Below are 16,475 nucleotides of genomic sequence, written 5' to 3' on the forward strand. Positions count from 1 at the left end.
TTTTTTGTATTTTTTTTTTTAGTAACATCGAAACAAACATTTTGTGTATTTTAGGTGTATAGCATCTTTTCCTGTTCCATATATACATCAGTTCAGTTGCTCATTCGTGGCTGACTCTTTGTGACCCCATGGACTGCAGCACGCCGGGCTTCCCTGTCCATCACCAACTCCCGGAGCATGCTCAAAGTCATGTCCGTTGAGTCGGTGATGCCATCCAACCATCTCATCCTCTGTTGTCCCCTTCTCCTCCTGCCTTCAATCTTTCTCAGTATCAGGATGAGTCAGTTCTTTGCATCAGGTGGTCCAAGTATTGGAGCTTCAGATTCAGCATCAGTCCCTCCAATGAATACTCAGGACTGACTTCCTTTAGGATTGACTGGTTTGATCTCCTTGCAGTCCAAGGGACTCTCAAAAGTCTTCTCCAATACTACAGTTCAAAAGCATCAATTATTCAGCACTCAGCTTTCTTTGTAGTCCAACTCTCACATCTGTACATGACTACTGGAAAAACCGTAGCTTTAACTATACTGACCTTTATCAGCAAGGTAATGTCTCTGCTTTTTAATATGTGTCTAGGTTGGTCATAGCTTTCGTTCCAAGGACCAAGTGTCTTTTCATTTCATGGCTGAAGTCACCATCTTCAGTGTCTCTCACTGTTTCCATTGTTTCCCCGTCTGTTTGTCCTGAAGTGATGGGACCGGATGCCATGATCCTTGCTTTTTGAATACTGAGTTTTAAGCCAGCATTTTTACTCCTCATTTACTTTCATCAAGATGCTCTTTAGTTCCTCTTCACTTTCTACCATAAGGGTGGTGTCATCTGCATATCTGAGGTTATTGCTATTTCTCCCAGTAGTCTTGATTCCAGCTTGTGCTTCATCCAGCCTGGCATTTCTCATGATATACTCTGCATATAACTTATATAAGCAGAGTGACAGTATACAGCTTTGACGTCCTCCTTTCCCATTTTGGAACCAGTCTGTTGTTCCATGTCTGGTTCTAACTGTTGCTTCTTGACCTGCATCCAGATTTCTCAGGAGGCAGGTAAGGTGGTTTGGTATTCTCATCTCTTGAAGAATATTTCCATATATATATATACTTGTTCAGATTCTTTTCCCAGATAGGTTAATACAGAGTATTGAGTAGACCTCCCTTGGTTGATATTCTTTTTTTTAATCATGTGCTTTGTAGGCAGTGATGTGTATTTGTTAATTCCATCCTCCTCATTTGTCCCTTCCCCACTTTCTCCCCCTGTGGCTACCATAAATGTAGTTTTCAAGTCTCTCCAGTCTTTTCATGCTTTCCAGTTAGTTCATGGGTATGCTTGTTTAAATTACGCTTATAGGTGATAGCATATGATTTTCACCTTTCTAATTCTGACTGACTTCACCTAGTAGGCTTATCTCTAGGTTCAGCTGTGTTTTAGCAGTTGGTTTGTACAGTTTTTTGTGCCCTATTCAGATTGCACTGTATGTTCCTCTTCCTTGTCGATTCTTCTGGTGATGTGTATTTTGGTGCTTCCGTGTCTTGACTGTTGTAAGTGGTGCTGCAGTGCGTGTTTGGGCGCCTGTCTTTTCGAGGTCTGGTTGTGGTTCACGTACTCTGAAGAGTGGGACCGAATATTTGACAGCTGTACTCTTACTGTTGTTAAAGGTGCTTTGCGCTATTCTCTCTGGTGGCTGTTACCATTGACATTTCAGCAGCACATAGGAGGGTCCCCTTATCTTAGTCCCATTGTAGCTTTCATTGTCTGGAGATGTCTTGATTATGGCTAGTTAGCTCACTAAGATGGAGAAGGAAATGGCAACCCACTCCAATGTTCTTGCCTAGAGAATCCCAGGGACAGGGGAGCCTGGTGGGCTTCCGTCTATGGGGTCACACAGAGTCGGACACGACTGAAGTGACTTAGCAGCAGCAGCAGCCCACTAAGAAGGGGATACCTTTCTTGATTGTGATTTGCATTGTCTAGTAATTCACCATGTCTTGTATGTTTGCGAGTGCTTTTTTTTTTTAAAAAAAAAACACTGTAAGTTGTACTTACCTGTTGAAATTGTCTTCCTGAAAGTGTGTCCCATGTTTATTTCTTTTTGCTTACTTACTCTTGGAAATATTGGAGAACAGGTACCATACACAGCCCACGAGTGCTTGTGAATATTCAGTTCTCCTAGGACAAATAGATTCAAGGGATTAGATATGATAGACAGAGTGCCTGAAGAATTATGGATGGAGGTTTGTGACATTGAACAGGAGGCAGGGATCAAGACCATCCCCAAGGAAAAGAAATGCAAAAAGGCAAAATGGTTTTCTGAGGAGGCCTTACAAATATCTGTGAATAGAAGAGAAGCGAAAGGCGAAGGAGAAAAGGAAAGATATACCCATTTGAATGCAGAGTTCCAAAGAATAGCAAGGAGAGATAAGAAAGCCTTCCTCGGTGATCAGTGCAAAGAAATAAAGGAAAATAGTAGAATGGGAAAGTCTAGAGATCGCTTCAAGAAAATTAGAGATACCAAGGGAACATTTCATGCAAAGATGGGCACAATGAAGGACAGAAAGGGTATGGACCTAACAGAAGCACAAGATATTAAGAAGAGGTGGCAAGAATACACAGAACTATACAAAAAAATCTTCATGACCCAGGTAATCACGATGGTGTGATCATCAACCTACAGCCAGATATCCTGGAATGAGAAGTCAAGTGGTCGTTAGGAAGCATCACTATGAACAAAGCTAGTGGAGGTGATGGAATCCCTTTTTCAACAGTTGAGCTATTTCAAATCCTAAAAGATGATGCTGTGAAAGTGCTGCACTCAATATGCCAGCAAATTTGGAAAACTCAGCAGTGACCAAAGGACTGAAAAAGGTCAGTTTTCATTCCAATCCCAAAGAAAGTCAATATCAAAGAATGCTCAAACTACTGCATAATTGCACTCATCTCACACGCTAGTAAAATAATGCTCAAAATTCTCCAGGCCAGGCTTCAGTAGTACGGGAACTTCCAGATGTTCAAGCTGGATTTAGAAAAGGCAGAGGAACCAGAGATCAAATTGCCAACATCCGTTGGATCATTGAAAAAGCAAGAGAGTTCCAGAAAAACATCTACTTGTGCTTTATTGACTATGCCAAAGCCTTTGACTGTGAGGATCACAACAAACTCTGGAAAATTCTTAAAGAAATGGGGCCACCAGATCACCTGACCTGCCTTCTGAGAAGTCTGTATGCAGGTCAGGAAGCAACAGTTAGAACTGGACATGGAACAACAGACTGGTTCCAAACAGGGAAAGGAGTACGTCAAGGCTGTATATTGTCACCCTGCTTATATAACTTATATGCAGAGTACATCATGTGAAATGCCAGGCTGGATGAAACAGAAGCTGGAATCAAGATTGCTTGGAGAAATATCAATAACCTCAGATATGCAGATGACACCACCCTTATGGCAGAAAGTGAAGAAGAACTAAAGAGCCTCTTGATGAATGTGAAAGAGGAGAGTGAAAAAGTTGGCTTAAGACTTAACATTCAGAAAACTAAGATCATGGCATCCGGTCCCATCACTTCATGGCAAATAGATGGGGAAACAGTGGAAACACTGACAGACTTTATTTTTGGGGGCTCCAAAATCACTGCAGATGGTGACTGCAGCCATGAAATGAAAAGACACTTGCTCCTTGGAAGAAAAGCTATGACCAACCTAGACAGCATATAAAAAAGCAGAGACATTATTTTGCCAACAAAGGTCTGTCTAGTCAAGGTTATGGTTTTTCCTTTAGTCATGTATGGATGTGAGAATTGGACTGTAGAGAAAGCTGAGTGCCAAGGAATTGATGCTTTTGAACTGTGGTGTTGGAGAAGACTTTTGAGAGTCCCTTGGACTGCAAGGAGATCCAACCAGTCCATCCTAAAGGAAATCAGTCCTCAATATCCATTGGAAGGACTGATGTTGAAGCTGAAACTCCAGTACTTTGGCCACCTGATGGGAAAAACTGACTCTTTGAAAAGACCCTGATGCTGGGAAAGACTGAAGGCAGGAGAGGAAGGGGAAGACAGAGGATGAGATGGTTGGATGGCATCACCGACTCAGTGGACATGACTTTGAGCAAGCTCCAGGAGTTGGTGATGGACAGGGAAGCCTGGTGTGCTGCAGTCCATGGGGTCGCAAAGAGTCAGACACGACTGAATGACTGAAGAGAACTGAACAGAGGCAATAATTTTCAAGTTGCTGTTGCCTGAAGCGGCCACAGGTGAACAGCATTTCTTCATTCCCAGCCCTGTTTTCCCTGGCAAGCAGACATTGAACCTTAGAGCAAGTCCTGCTTTTGGGTGGTAGAGTGGAATGCTCCAGAAGCAGCACCCAAAAACTTGCCTTTGGGTACTCTCTTTTGTATTAAATTTTTTTTATTGGAGTAACATTTAAATACACATTGTGGGTGATGTAGGTGTACAGAATCTTCCTGTTACACATATACATACATCTTTGTATGTTCGGATTCTTTTCCCATATAGGTTACTAAAGAGTGTTAATTAGGTCTTCCTTTGTAGAATATCACTTGTTGTTAATTATGTTTTATGGGTAGCAGATTGTATTTGTTCATCCCAAGCTCCCAAATTATCCCTTCCCTGCTTCTTTCCCCTATTGTTACCATAAATTTGGTTCTAAAGTGCCTGAATCTGTTTTCCCAATTAGTTCATGGGGTGTGCAGATTACACCTGCAAGTGATATAAACTTGTTGCCTTTCTGATTCTGACTTCATGTAGTAGGATTCTGTTTCACATAGGTTCTGGCAGTTGGCATGGTTACACTCTGTCATGCCTGAGTCAAGTTGCGTTGTGAACACGTGGCCCTTCCTTACTGTTCATCAGTCCATGAACATTGTTGCTTCCCTGTCTTGGCTATTGTAAAAGGTGCTGCAGTGCACGTTTGGGTGCCTGTGTCTTTTCAAAGTCTGCTTCTCTCCCATATACTCTTTTTAAGAGTGGGACTGCTGGATCATATGGTAGGTGTGTTTTTTTTAATGTTTTAAAGGCACTTTTGTACTCCTTTTCACATAGTAGGTGTACCAATTTAATTTGCTACTGACAGTGTAGAAGTGTTCCTTTTTCTGTACACCCTCTTTAGCTTATTGTTTGTAGAAAGTTTGATGATGGGTTTTCTGAGTGGTTTAAGATGATGTCTCATTTTTAATTCTGAGTTGAATTTTTCTAATTATTATTAGAAAACAGTTTTGAGCATGTTTTCACGTGCCTCTTAGCTGTGTGTTTTTCTTTTCAGAAAATGTTTTTTTTTAGGTTGTCTGACCGTTTGTGATTAGTTTAACGTTCATTTTGAATGTGCATTAGGCCATTAACACTTTTTCTGAGGAATATATCACCAAACTGAATTTTAAAAGCTGTGGATATTCTACCTTAGTTTTAAAAATTTCCTCATAAAGTGCTAAGGGCAGAGCCTCACAGCCAGATTGATGTTTGTTGCCTTTATGAGTTTAGGATCATAGTCTTACACATGACATCATTAGTTTGAAATGTGAAGATTGTATTTCATTAAACACTAGTATTAGCATTTAATATCATTACTTCATTTAATACTATTATTAATTACCTATATTTCATTAAATACTAGTATTAATATAAAAACATAAAACACATAGAATTCTTTGTTCTTTTTTTTTTATTATGACTTTACTCATAATCACCAAAAACTAGAAACAATACAATCGTTTTTCAATTGGCAAGTTGATAAACAAATTTTGGTACATCCACAAAACGGAATGTTAAGTCACCAATGAAAAAGAACTGCTGACACATGCAACAATATGGATAAATTTCAAAGCACCATGCTAAGTGAAAAAAGCAAAATTCATAAGGCTGCATATTGTATGATGTTATTTATATGATTTTCTGAAAATGCAGAATTACAGAATACAAAACAGATCAGGGTAGAGGAAAGGCTGGCTGTAAGGGACGTGAGGAATTTGGGGGCTGATGGAACTGTTCTGGATCTTGACTCTGTTGGTAGTTCAGTAAGTTACAGAACATATCGTACAGTAAAAGGGATAAATGTTACTCTATATAGAATACCCTCACTAAACCATAAATATATTTTTCACATGCCTTGAGTCAGTAGTTTCACTTCTAGAGTTACAGACAAAAATTAAACACAATCAGACTTTCTTGGTGGTACAGTGGTTAACAGCCTGCCTGCCGATGCAGGGAACACAGGTTCGATCCCTGGTCTAGAAAGATTCCACATGCCACAGAGCACCTAAGCCTCTGTGCCCCAACTGCTGAAGCCTGTGCGCTGCGAGCCTGTTCTCCGAAACAAGAGAAGCCACCTCAATGAGAAGGCGGTACACCACGATGAAGAGCAGACCCCACCTGCCGCAACCAGAGAAAACCTGTGAGCAACAACAAAGGCCCATCACAACCAAAAATAAAATAGTTAAAAAAAAAACTTGTAAAACGTTACACATAAGGCTGTTTGCTTTAAAACTTTTTCTATAACAACTTCAATGAGATGCCATATAATTCACATCACACATCTAAAGTACACAACCCAATGAGTGTTAGCATACTCAGAGTTACATAACCATGATCACAATCAATTTTAGAATATTTTCCTTATCCCAGAAGGAAACCTCAAACCCTTGGCTATCACTCACTGGTCCCAACATCCCCCACCCAGTTTAGCCAGTTTCAGTTCAGTCACTCAGTCATGTCTGACTCTCTGTGTCCCCATGGACTGCAGCATACCAGGCCTCCCAGTCCATCACCAACTCCCGGAATTGCTCAAACTCCTGTCCATCGTGTCAGTGATGCCATCCAACCATCTCATCCTCTGTCTTCCCCTTCCTCTCCTGCCTTCAGTCTTTCCCAGCATCAGGGTCTTTTTAGTCAGTTTTTCCCATCAGGTGGCCAAAGTACTGGAGTTTCAGCTTCAACATCAGTCCTTCCAATGGATATTGAGGACTGATTTCCTTTAGGATGGACTGGTTGGATCTCCTTGCAGTCCAAGGGACTCTCAAAAGTCTTCTCCAACACCACAGTTCAAAAGCATCAATTCCTTGGCACTCAGCTTTCTTTACAGTCCAACTCTCACATCCGTACATGACTAAAGGAAAAACCATAACCTTGACTAGACAGATCTTTGTTGGCAAAGTAATGTCTCTGCTTTTTTATATGCTGTCTAGGTTGGTCATAGCTTTTCTTCCAAGGAGCAAGTGTCTTTTCATTTCATGGCTGCAGTCACCATCTGCAGTGATTTTCAGCCCCCAAAAGTAGTCTCTCACTGTTTCCCCATCTATTTGCCATGAAGTGATGGGACCAGAGGCCATGATCTTAGTTTTCTGAATGTTGAGTTTTAAGCCAACTTTTTCACTCTCCTCTTTTACTTTCATAGAGGCTCTTTAGTTCTTCTTTGCTTTCTGCCATGAGGGTGGTGGCATCTGCATATCTGAGGTTGCTGATATTTCGCCTGGCAATCTTGATTCCAGCTTGTGCTTCATCCAGCCAGTTTAGCCCCACTTTTAATAGGAAAAGGTTTTAAACAACCCTCTTTCAGGGGCCGGACTCCACCTCTCTCTCTGCCATGTTGGGTCCCGCTTGGAAACGCTGCGGCTCCCAGCGCGGTGGCGGCGGAACCTCTCGAATTCTTTGTTCTTAATTGTCAGTCAGTTCAGTTCAGTCGCTCAGTCGTGTCCGACTCTCCGTGACCCCATGAATCACAGCACGCCAGGCCTCCCTGTCCATCACCAACTCCCGGAGTTCACACACACTCATATCCACAGAGTCGGTGATGCCATCCAGCCATCTCATTCTCTGTCGTCCCCTTCTCCTCCCACCCCCAACCTTTCCCAGCATCAGAGTCTTTTCCAGTGAGTCAACTCGTTGCATGAGGTGGCCAAAGTATTACAGTTTCAGCTTTAGCATCAGTCCTTCCAATGAACACCCAGGATCGATCTGTACCTCTTTTTTATTTAAGAAACTGGTTTGACTCGAAGACTGGTTTGACTGTGTTACGGTATGACATGTGATATAGTATGTAGATAAAAAATACATTAATTCCTCTCGTCAGGACAGGACTAAGCATTCAAAACAGCCCTCAAAGTTGTTAAGGAGGTTTCTGAAGAATTTTTTGTTTGCCTTAGGCCTTGCTTCCTGTCTTAGCCATTTTTACTTTTCGTGAGTTCTAGGAACAGAAGTGATCCTTTTAATGTTTGCATCCAGAATATAAGATCACATTTTTTTTTTTTTTAATGGAAACCATGGTTGCTATTTGAAGTTTAGTGAATTCAGTTTAAAGCAGATGAGCCTGTCCTCCCGGAAGTAGAATGATGCAGTGGTTAAGTAGTTCTGCTTTTTTTGGAAGACTTCGGATGAGATTATATGTTTTTTATACGTATTAACTCAGTGAATCCTCATAACTACTTGTTGAGGTAGATGTTTATTATCCTTACTTTATAGGTGACGAAACATAACAAGAGATGGGGCAACTTGCCCAAGGTAATAAATGATGGAATAACTGACTTTAATTTCCTTGTGTTGAAAGGTGTGTAATCTGTGTATGCTCTCCTTGTTTCCCTGACAATATTAGAAACTTTGATTTTTACTGGTGGTCAGCTTAGAACAGTATTGTTCTGAGGACGTATATACATTTTGTTATACGTCATGCTTATGTAAGTTTTCAGAAGAGCTTTTGTTTGTGAGAAGATGAAGACTTAAGATACCTATAGAATTATACATATCTAAAAATGAAATATTTTTTAAGTGTATTTGAAGTTCTCCTGAGCAGCAATTAAAGTATTGTTAAGTGTGAGCTTGTATTCTCTTTTTATTTGTTTGACTCTAAGATTATTGTTAAATTACTTCTTGGATAGTATGCAAAAATGAACTAGTTAAAAATGAAGTAAACATTTAAAAAAATAAAATCAAATTTGATTTCTCAAGTTCCTCCAGAGGAGGGCGCTTGGTGTTTACAGTAAAAATTTAGTTTCTTTTTCTTTGATTGCAGATTGGAAGTCCTCCTCTTGACCCTACTGAGCATTTTCTTCCTGAAGAAGAGAAACTTTCTGAACAGGAGAGATCAAAAAGGTGAGCAGGTCTAGAAATCAGCCCTCACAGGTATTTCCACATAGTGTATTTGAAATGATTGCTCAATATTTTCTCTTTCAAGGCAAAGGTTACAGAATGTGGATTCTGACATGGATTAAAACCTTCATTTGCCACTTCCTAGATGCGTTACCCTGTTTATATCTGGGGCTCAGTTTCCTTATCTGTCAGATACAGTAGTCATATGAACTGGAGGGTCCAGATAAAAAGTTCCTTATAAATTTGATCGATTTGAAAGTTCCTTATAAATTATACGCTGTTACAGAGATACTTTTTCCTTTATAGATTTGAGAAGGTTTACACTCATAATCTGTATTACCTGGCTCAAGTCTACCAGCATATGGAAATGTTTGAGAAGGCTGCCCATTATTGCCACAGTACCCTAAAACGCCAGCTTGAGCACAATGCCTACCATCCTATGGAGTGGGCTATTAATGCTGCTACCTTGTCACAATTTTACATCAATAAGGTAAGCTTCTCAGAGTAGTTACCTACCAGAGTTACCAATGATGTGTGTAAAAATAGAACCGAAAGAAAGTGTGTTGAATATGTCATCTTTTAAAAACAGATAGCTTGTAGTTTATGATGTAAACTAAATAGAAAAATGCAGTCTAGTTTGCCAGTGTACTAAAGTTTGTAGCTTTTTGTTGCAGTAATCCTTTTGAATCTTAAAATAATTTTATCATGTCCTACATGTTGCTTAAGACCAATTCTTTTTTGATAAAGGCAGGCTATCTCTGTTTTAGTGAAATGTTACCTTAAATTGCAGATTTTATCTTGTAGATTTAACTTTATCTTTATGCATTGGTAATCTGGCAAGTGTGAGAATTTGTCTGAGGAAGTTGACTGTTAAATGTGGGCTTTGATAGAAGCATGTGATGCTTTCAGTTATTCTTTAGAATTAATTTCTTTGTGAAACTTATTCTATGTTGGGAATGTCTTGCTCAGTTCTAGAGTTTGAGCTTGTTATATTTTTTCCTGGAGTATTACACAAGGACGAATTTGAGCTTCTTCGTTGCTTTCAGAATTCCGAATTATGTAGATATCTTTTTTAATGTAGATATATTCTTAATTGACCTTTTAAATTTTTTAGCCCTTAAAAGAATTTTTAATGCTAAAACACTTTAAAGCCTCCTTTCCCAGCCAGATTTTATATTAATTCTCAGTATTTCAGTAATAGAAATAACTTTTCTTTGTACTTTGAATTCACATGCCTCTGAAAGTTTGGTAATTCTTTGCTTATCAGAGTTCCTTCTTAGATCTCTGTTTATCTGCTGCTGTATCCTTACTGGGCCTTATATCCTTTCTGAGTGTTTTGTTAGTGCTGGTTCTGTAAATGCGCCCTGTGTTTAAAGTATTGTCCCACAGAATTTCATTCAGAAAAGCTATTAGCAGGAGAGAAAGGGCTGTGGTGACTACAGCATCGCTTCTAGGACTTTGGTCTAAGATCAAGCGTGTAAGTAACGCTACTGCGTATATCAGAGCATTCAGTTAAATCTAAATTTCATGAATTCATTTCATTGTGATCATCAAAACTTAGCTGGTGCTTCTGCTTGTGGCACCTTTTTTTTTTTTGATAGTTCCCAGAGGCCTCTTGTTTTGTTTAGCAACTTTAAAATTATTCACTGTAATTGTACTGAGATATCCAGATGTTAAAGTGTAATTACAAGTTTAAAGTTGTTAAGCACTGCTTATGTAGAGCATGCAGTAAATTTCATGAGTACCTCCCCCACCCTGTGCTTTTATTTTTTCTTTTTTTACCAGAGTGTTTTGTAAGTTTTGTTTCAACTAGCTAAGTTATAAGGTGAAGAGAGATTTGAGCCATTTTTTTTAATACAGTTGTCATTTACATCACTGTCATCTCATCTGGTTCCGTGAGCTTTTGCTACGTAGTGAGTCCCTGCCTTGCAGGTGCTGAAGTCCCACATTTACCAGCCATGTAGAGGACACCATGCACACTCTCTGTTAGTTCTAACAGTGGTTACTTTCAGATAACCAGTCTGGACAGCGCTGAAGTGATAATGAATAAGAAGTTATAGAGCAGCAATTAAAACTTCTTTATGTAAACTGTAACTTTCTTTTGGTTTTTGAGGTTTAACACCAATATTTTGACCTGTAGATACTGCTGGGCTAGTACTACACGTGGTGCCCAGCTGTTCTCAAGATGGCTTCTGAACTTACCATAATGGGGAGATACATTGAGTGCTGATATTTTAAAGTCATAGTCAACTGTTAAAAACCACCTTAGCAAAATCAGTGTTACTAATATGAAGTAGACATATTTAACAAGGGTGGCTTCCAACTAAAATTTGGACTTTTAACTTGGTACTTCTGCTGAGTATTCCTGTGACTTACATGACACATGTAAAGTAAGTAATAAGGAGATCTTCTCCAAGGGTTTGAGAAACTTACCATGCCCACATTTGAATTGTGAAGTCTTCAACTGTGTTGGTAAAGCAGTTCCATAGCTTTCGTCTGTGGAAATCTGTTGACTTCAAAACTTGGTGGGAAGCCTCATTATATGTAAAATTGGGAAGATTTCAGAAGACAGGAATCTCTTATCAAAATTTATCCTGTTTGCCTTTGAATGATTGGATTTAAAAGGGATCTCTAAACCTGAGAAAGATGAAATCTTCCAGTCCTTTGACAGAATGTAAATGGTCTAAAAATTGATCATGCAGGGAACGTGGCTATTTAGACTGAAGCTTAAAGGATGCGGAGGCATGGTAGGACACTAGGATGATAGCCATTCTTTTCTGCTGATTGATTACTGGAGGGGAGCTAATTTTCAATCAGCAAGTATTTTTCCAGGCAGTTTGCATTATTAAGAGTTTGAGGGTATTGTTATTTTAATCTTTAAGATAGTTTTCTAACCAAATAATATTCAGACATGTCATATATTTTCTTGTTTAGTTACCATACAGGGTCTCCTTAGTAGTGTTTTTTAACCTGAATTTATAGCTTTTCCCTTATTAAGAGACTATGCAAGTATCTGTTGCAAATAAGGTTTTGTGATAATTGAATTTATTCTTATTTCTGCAACAGCAATGCTTTATGGAGGCCAGACACTGTTTATCAGCTGCTAATGTCATTTTTGGTCAAATTGGAAAGATCCGAACCACAGAAGACAGTAAGTTTATGTGTACATGTTTCATTATGTAACTTAAAAAATTTTTATTTTGAAATCCTATTAATTTAGAAAATTCAAGAACAGAACAAAGAATTACCATAGGCCCATCTAAATTCACCAAGTTTTTATATTTGCCTCATTTGCAGATATGTTTAAGCTCCATTACCCCCTAATACTTCAGTGAGTTTTTCCTAAAAATATTTTCTTACATAATCATAGAACAGGAAATGTAACATTGATACAGTTCTTTTATTTAGCAGCTGTCTCCATAATGTCCTTTGTAGCAGTTTCTCTATAGTACTAGTTTTTCTAGTACTTTAAAAAATTTTTATTGATGTACAGTTGATTTATAGTGGTGTTAGTTTCTGCTGTAGGTCAAAGTGAATCAGCTTTACATATACGTATATCCAGTCTTTAGATTCTTTTCCCAGGGGCTACCCTGGTGGCTCAGATGGTAAAGATTCTTTTCCCATATAGGTCATTACAGAATATTGAGACGAGTTCCCTGTGGTATACAGTAGTTCCTTATTAGTTATCTGTTTTATATAGTAATGTGTATATGTCAGTCCCAATCTCCCGGTTTATCCCTCCCTGCCCTGCTTTCCTCCCTGGTATTCATAAGTTTGTTTTGTACATTTGGGCCTTTATTTCTGTTTTATAAATAGGTTCGTTTGTACCATTTTTAAGATTTCATATATAAGTGATATCATATGATATTTGTCTTTCTCTGACTTCCCTCAAATCTCTAGGTCCATCCATGTTGCTACAAATGGCATTATTTCATTCCTTTTTTTTAAATGTCTGAGCAATAATACATTGTATATATGTACCAGATCTTTAGCCATTCTTCTGTTTATGGACATTTAGGTTGCTTCCATTTCCTGGGTATTATAAATAGTGCTGCAGTGAATATTGGGGTTCAAATATCATTTTGAATTACGGTTTTTTAGGATATATGCCCAGGAGTGGGACTGCAGGACCATAGGGTAGGTCTGTTTTCAATTGTTTAGGGAACCTGCATACTATTTTCCATAGTAGTTGTCATATCTCTTTAGTTGTCTTTAATCTGGACGAGTTCCTCAGCTTTTCTTTCATCAGGCATTTTTGAAAAAATATAGACCTCTTATTTCATAGATTTTCTACCAATTGGTGTTTGTGTCCTTACACTAAGATTCAGATTATACATTTCTGGTTGGAATACTATATATGTGATGTGTCCAAATATCTAGTTTAATTAAAGTGTTTCACTTAGTTTTATAAATCACAGCACAGTCAGCATGTGTATTTGAGCCAGTCAGAACCAAAACAAGCTATCACTTCACATCTATTAATTGGCCATTATCAAGAAGACAAGAAATAACAAGTGTTGGTGAAGATGTAGAAAAGGGGACCTGTGTGCACTATGGTGGGATTGTAAATTGGTGTATCCACTATGAAAAACTGTATGGAAGCTCTTCAAGAAATTGAAAATAGAGCCATATATGATCCAGCAATTCTTGGGTGCAGTTACCCCTTGGTGTTCACTGGAGACTGGTTCCAGGACCCCCCACAGATACCAGACACCTGTGGATGCTCCAGTCATAATGCATATAACCAACACACATCCTCTCTTGTATACATTAAATCATCTCTAGAGTATTTGCAATACTAAATACAGTGTAAATGCTATATAAGTAATGGACAACATGTGACAAATTCAAGTTTTGCTTTTGGAACTTTCTAGAATTATTTAAAAAATTTTTATTTTATATTGGAGTATAGTTAATTAACAGTGTTATGTTTCAGGAAAACAGCAAAGTTCCCTGTGCTCTACAGTATATCCTTGTAGGTAACCTATTTTAAATACAGCAGCATCTTTTAAATGGTTGAGTAATATTCCCCTGTGTGTATATGCATCACACCTTCTTTATTTAATCCGTCAGTGGACATTTAGGTTGTTTCTATGACTTGGCTACTATCCACAGTGCTGCAGTGAACACTGAGGTGCATGTATACTTCTGGACCGCGATTTTCTCCAAATATATGCCCAGGAGTAGGCTTGCCAGATCATACGGTAGTTCTGTTTTTAGTTTCTTAAGGACCTTCCATACTGCTCTCCATAGTGGCTGTACCAAACTAATTCCTACCAACAATGTGGGAGGGGTCCCTTTTCTCTCCACCCTCTCCTGCATTTATTATTAGTAGACTTTTTGATGATGGCCTTTCTGACTGGTGTGGGGTGATACCTCATTTCTCTAACAAGTAGCAATGTTGAGTGTTTTTTCATGTGCCTCTTGGCTATCTAAATGTCTTTGGAGAAATGTCTGTTCAGGTCTTCTGCCCATTTTTGATTAGGTTGTTTTGCTGTTGAACCATGTGAGGTATTTTTAAATTTTGGAGATTAATCCATTGTCCATCACATCATTTACAAATATTTTCTCCCATTCTTTGGGTTGTCTTTTCAATGGAATCTTACTCAGCCATTAAATAGAATGAAATAGTGCTGTTTGTAGCAACATGGGTGGACCTGGAGATTATCATGCTAAGTGAAGTAAGACAGAAAAAAAACAAATATCATATGATATCACTTACAAGTGGAATCTAAAAAAGATGATACAAATGAACTTTTTACAAACGAGAAACAGACTCCCCAATTTGGAGAATAAATTTATGGTTACCAGAGGGGGAAATTGGAAGAAGGGTTAGATTGGGAATTTGGGATTGACATGTACACACTGCCGTATTTAAAATAGGTGAACTGAAAGGACCTGCTGTATAGCACAGGGAACTCTGCTCAATATGCTGTAATAACCTAAATGGAAAAAGAATTTGAAAAATGATACATGTATATGTATAACTGAATTACTCTGCTGTACACTAACTCAACATTGTTAATTAACTATAATATTAAAAAACAAAACAAAACAGTAATATGCGCACATAGGACCTCTGAGCATGTTTTAGTAAGGTATCTATCAGTCCAATAACTTTTGCTTCCAGGCCTTAAGGAAGTCAGTTACTCAGATCCATAAGCTATAATCCATAAGCTATGTCTAAAAAGGAAAGATCAAGGGCTTCATATCTTTGAATTTGCCTACTTGCTACAATCTACTTATAACCCCAAGATTATTACTCGAGGCACTTCTGTGGTCGTTTGCAGAGAGCCAGAGGGCTTGAGACACCTGAGGTACACATTACCAGCTGAGGTTGAACAAGGTAATGCTCTGCCTTCTCATTTCAAGCCCTCATACTATTAGCAAGTATACTTTTTGTGGTCTATTTAGTTCTACATTTTTCAGATTGTTCTGTATTTTGTTGTTTAAAATGGCCCCCAGCTGTAGTGCTGAGGTGGTATCTAGTGTTTGTAAGCACATGAAGGCTGTGATGTACCTTCTGGAGAAAATACAGTGTTAGGTAAGCTTCATTTAGGCACAGGCAACAGTGCTATTGGCCATGAGTTCATGGTTAATGAGGCAGTAGTTATACATGAAATGAGGTGTCTTTAAATGGAAATGCATGTAAAATAAGGTTATATATTGATCAGTTGATGAAAATACTCATCCAGAAGCTCATTAGAACCTGTGTTTCCCTTAGGCGTGATGTTTTAGCATTCCCTAATTTATTATTCACAGTGACTTTATAGAACATAACTACCATGAATGATGAGAATCAGCTGTATATTGTTTCCTTAGAATCCAGGTAGAAAAGTTTTACCGTTGGGATTAAAAATCACCTTTTCTACAGAACCACACATTCATATGAAGGAGATGATCCAGCTGATCAGTGACTTACATCACTGCTGGGAGATGAGCAACTTGCTTCTCTCCATGTAGAGCCGCTGTCCCCATCTCTGCTCTCTGAAATTGGTTGAGGGGCTCTGCAACCTTGCGAAGGCTCAGTACAGATAAAAATCAAACCTACAGTGTTTGGGAAAAAGTTTTCCCAAACTTGTTCTGTACAACAGGCTGAACATCATGATAATGGGTGTTGGTTTCTAACAAGATACTTAAAATACCTAAAGTGTGTGTTCTTACTAGGGGTGAAAATGGTTTTTTGGAAAGTGAAAAGTAAATCTTAGGTATTGCAATGGTATGTGGAAAGAGAGAAAAAGAAAAGGAAAGAGAAAAAGAAGAAAAGAAATCTTGCCATTTTTGACAACGTGAATGGACCTTAGGGCATCATACTAAGTGAAATCAGAAAATGGCACGCACTGTATGATTTCACTTATATGTGGAATCCAAGAAAACAAAACCCAAAACACAACTCCT

General features: G+C 38.5%; 1 protein-coding gene across 2 annotated transcripts in view; it reads left to right on the forward strand.

The window, feature by feature from the left end:
- KIFBP (kinesin family binding protein) overlaps positions 1-16,475 on the forward strand; it is a 62,518-nt gene that overhangs the window by 34,441 nt on the left and 11,602 nt on the right. For both annotated transcript variants that reach the window (XM_055425583.2, XM_088841932.1), the window contains exons 3-5: positions 9,001-9,080; positions 9,384-9,567; positions 12,144-12,228. In XM_055425583.2, the coding sequence (XP_055281558.2) occupies positions 9,001-9,080; positions 9,384-9,567; positions 12,144-12,228 (349 nt within the window). The remainder of the gene's footprint in view (positions 1-9,000; positions 9,081-9,383; positions 9,568-12,143; positions 12,229-16,475) is intronic.

This window comes from Moschus berezovskii, chromosome 12 (genome assembly GCF_049115385.1).
Source record: "Moschus berezovskii isolate FMDL1 chromosome 12, NW_MosBer_1.0, whole genome shotgun sequence".
NCBI lineage: Eukaryota > Metazoa > Chordata > Mammalia > Artiodactyla > Moschidae > Moschus > Moschus berezovskii.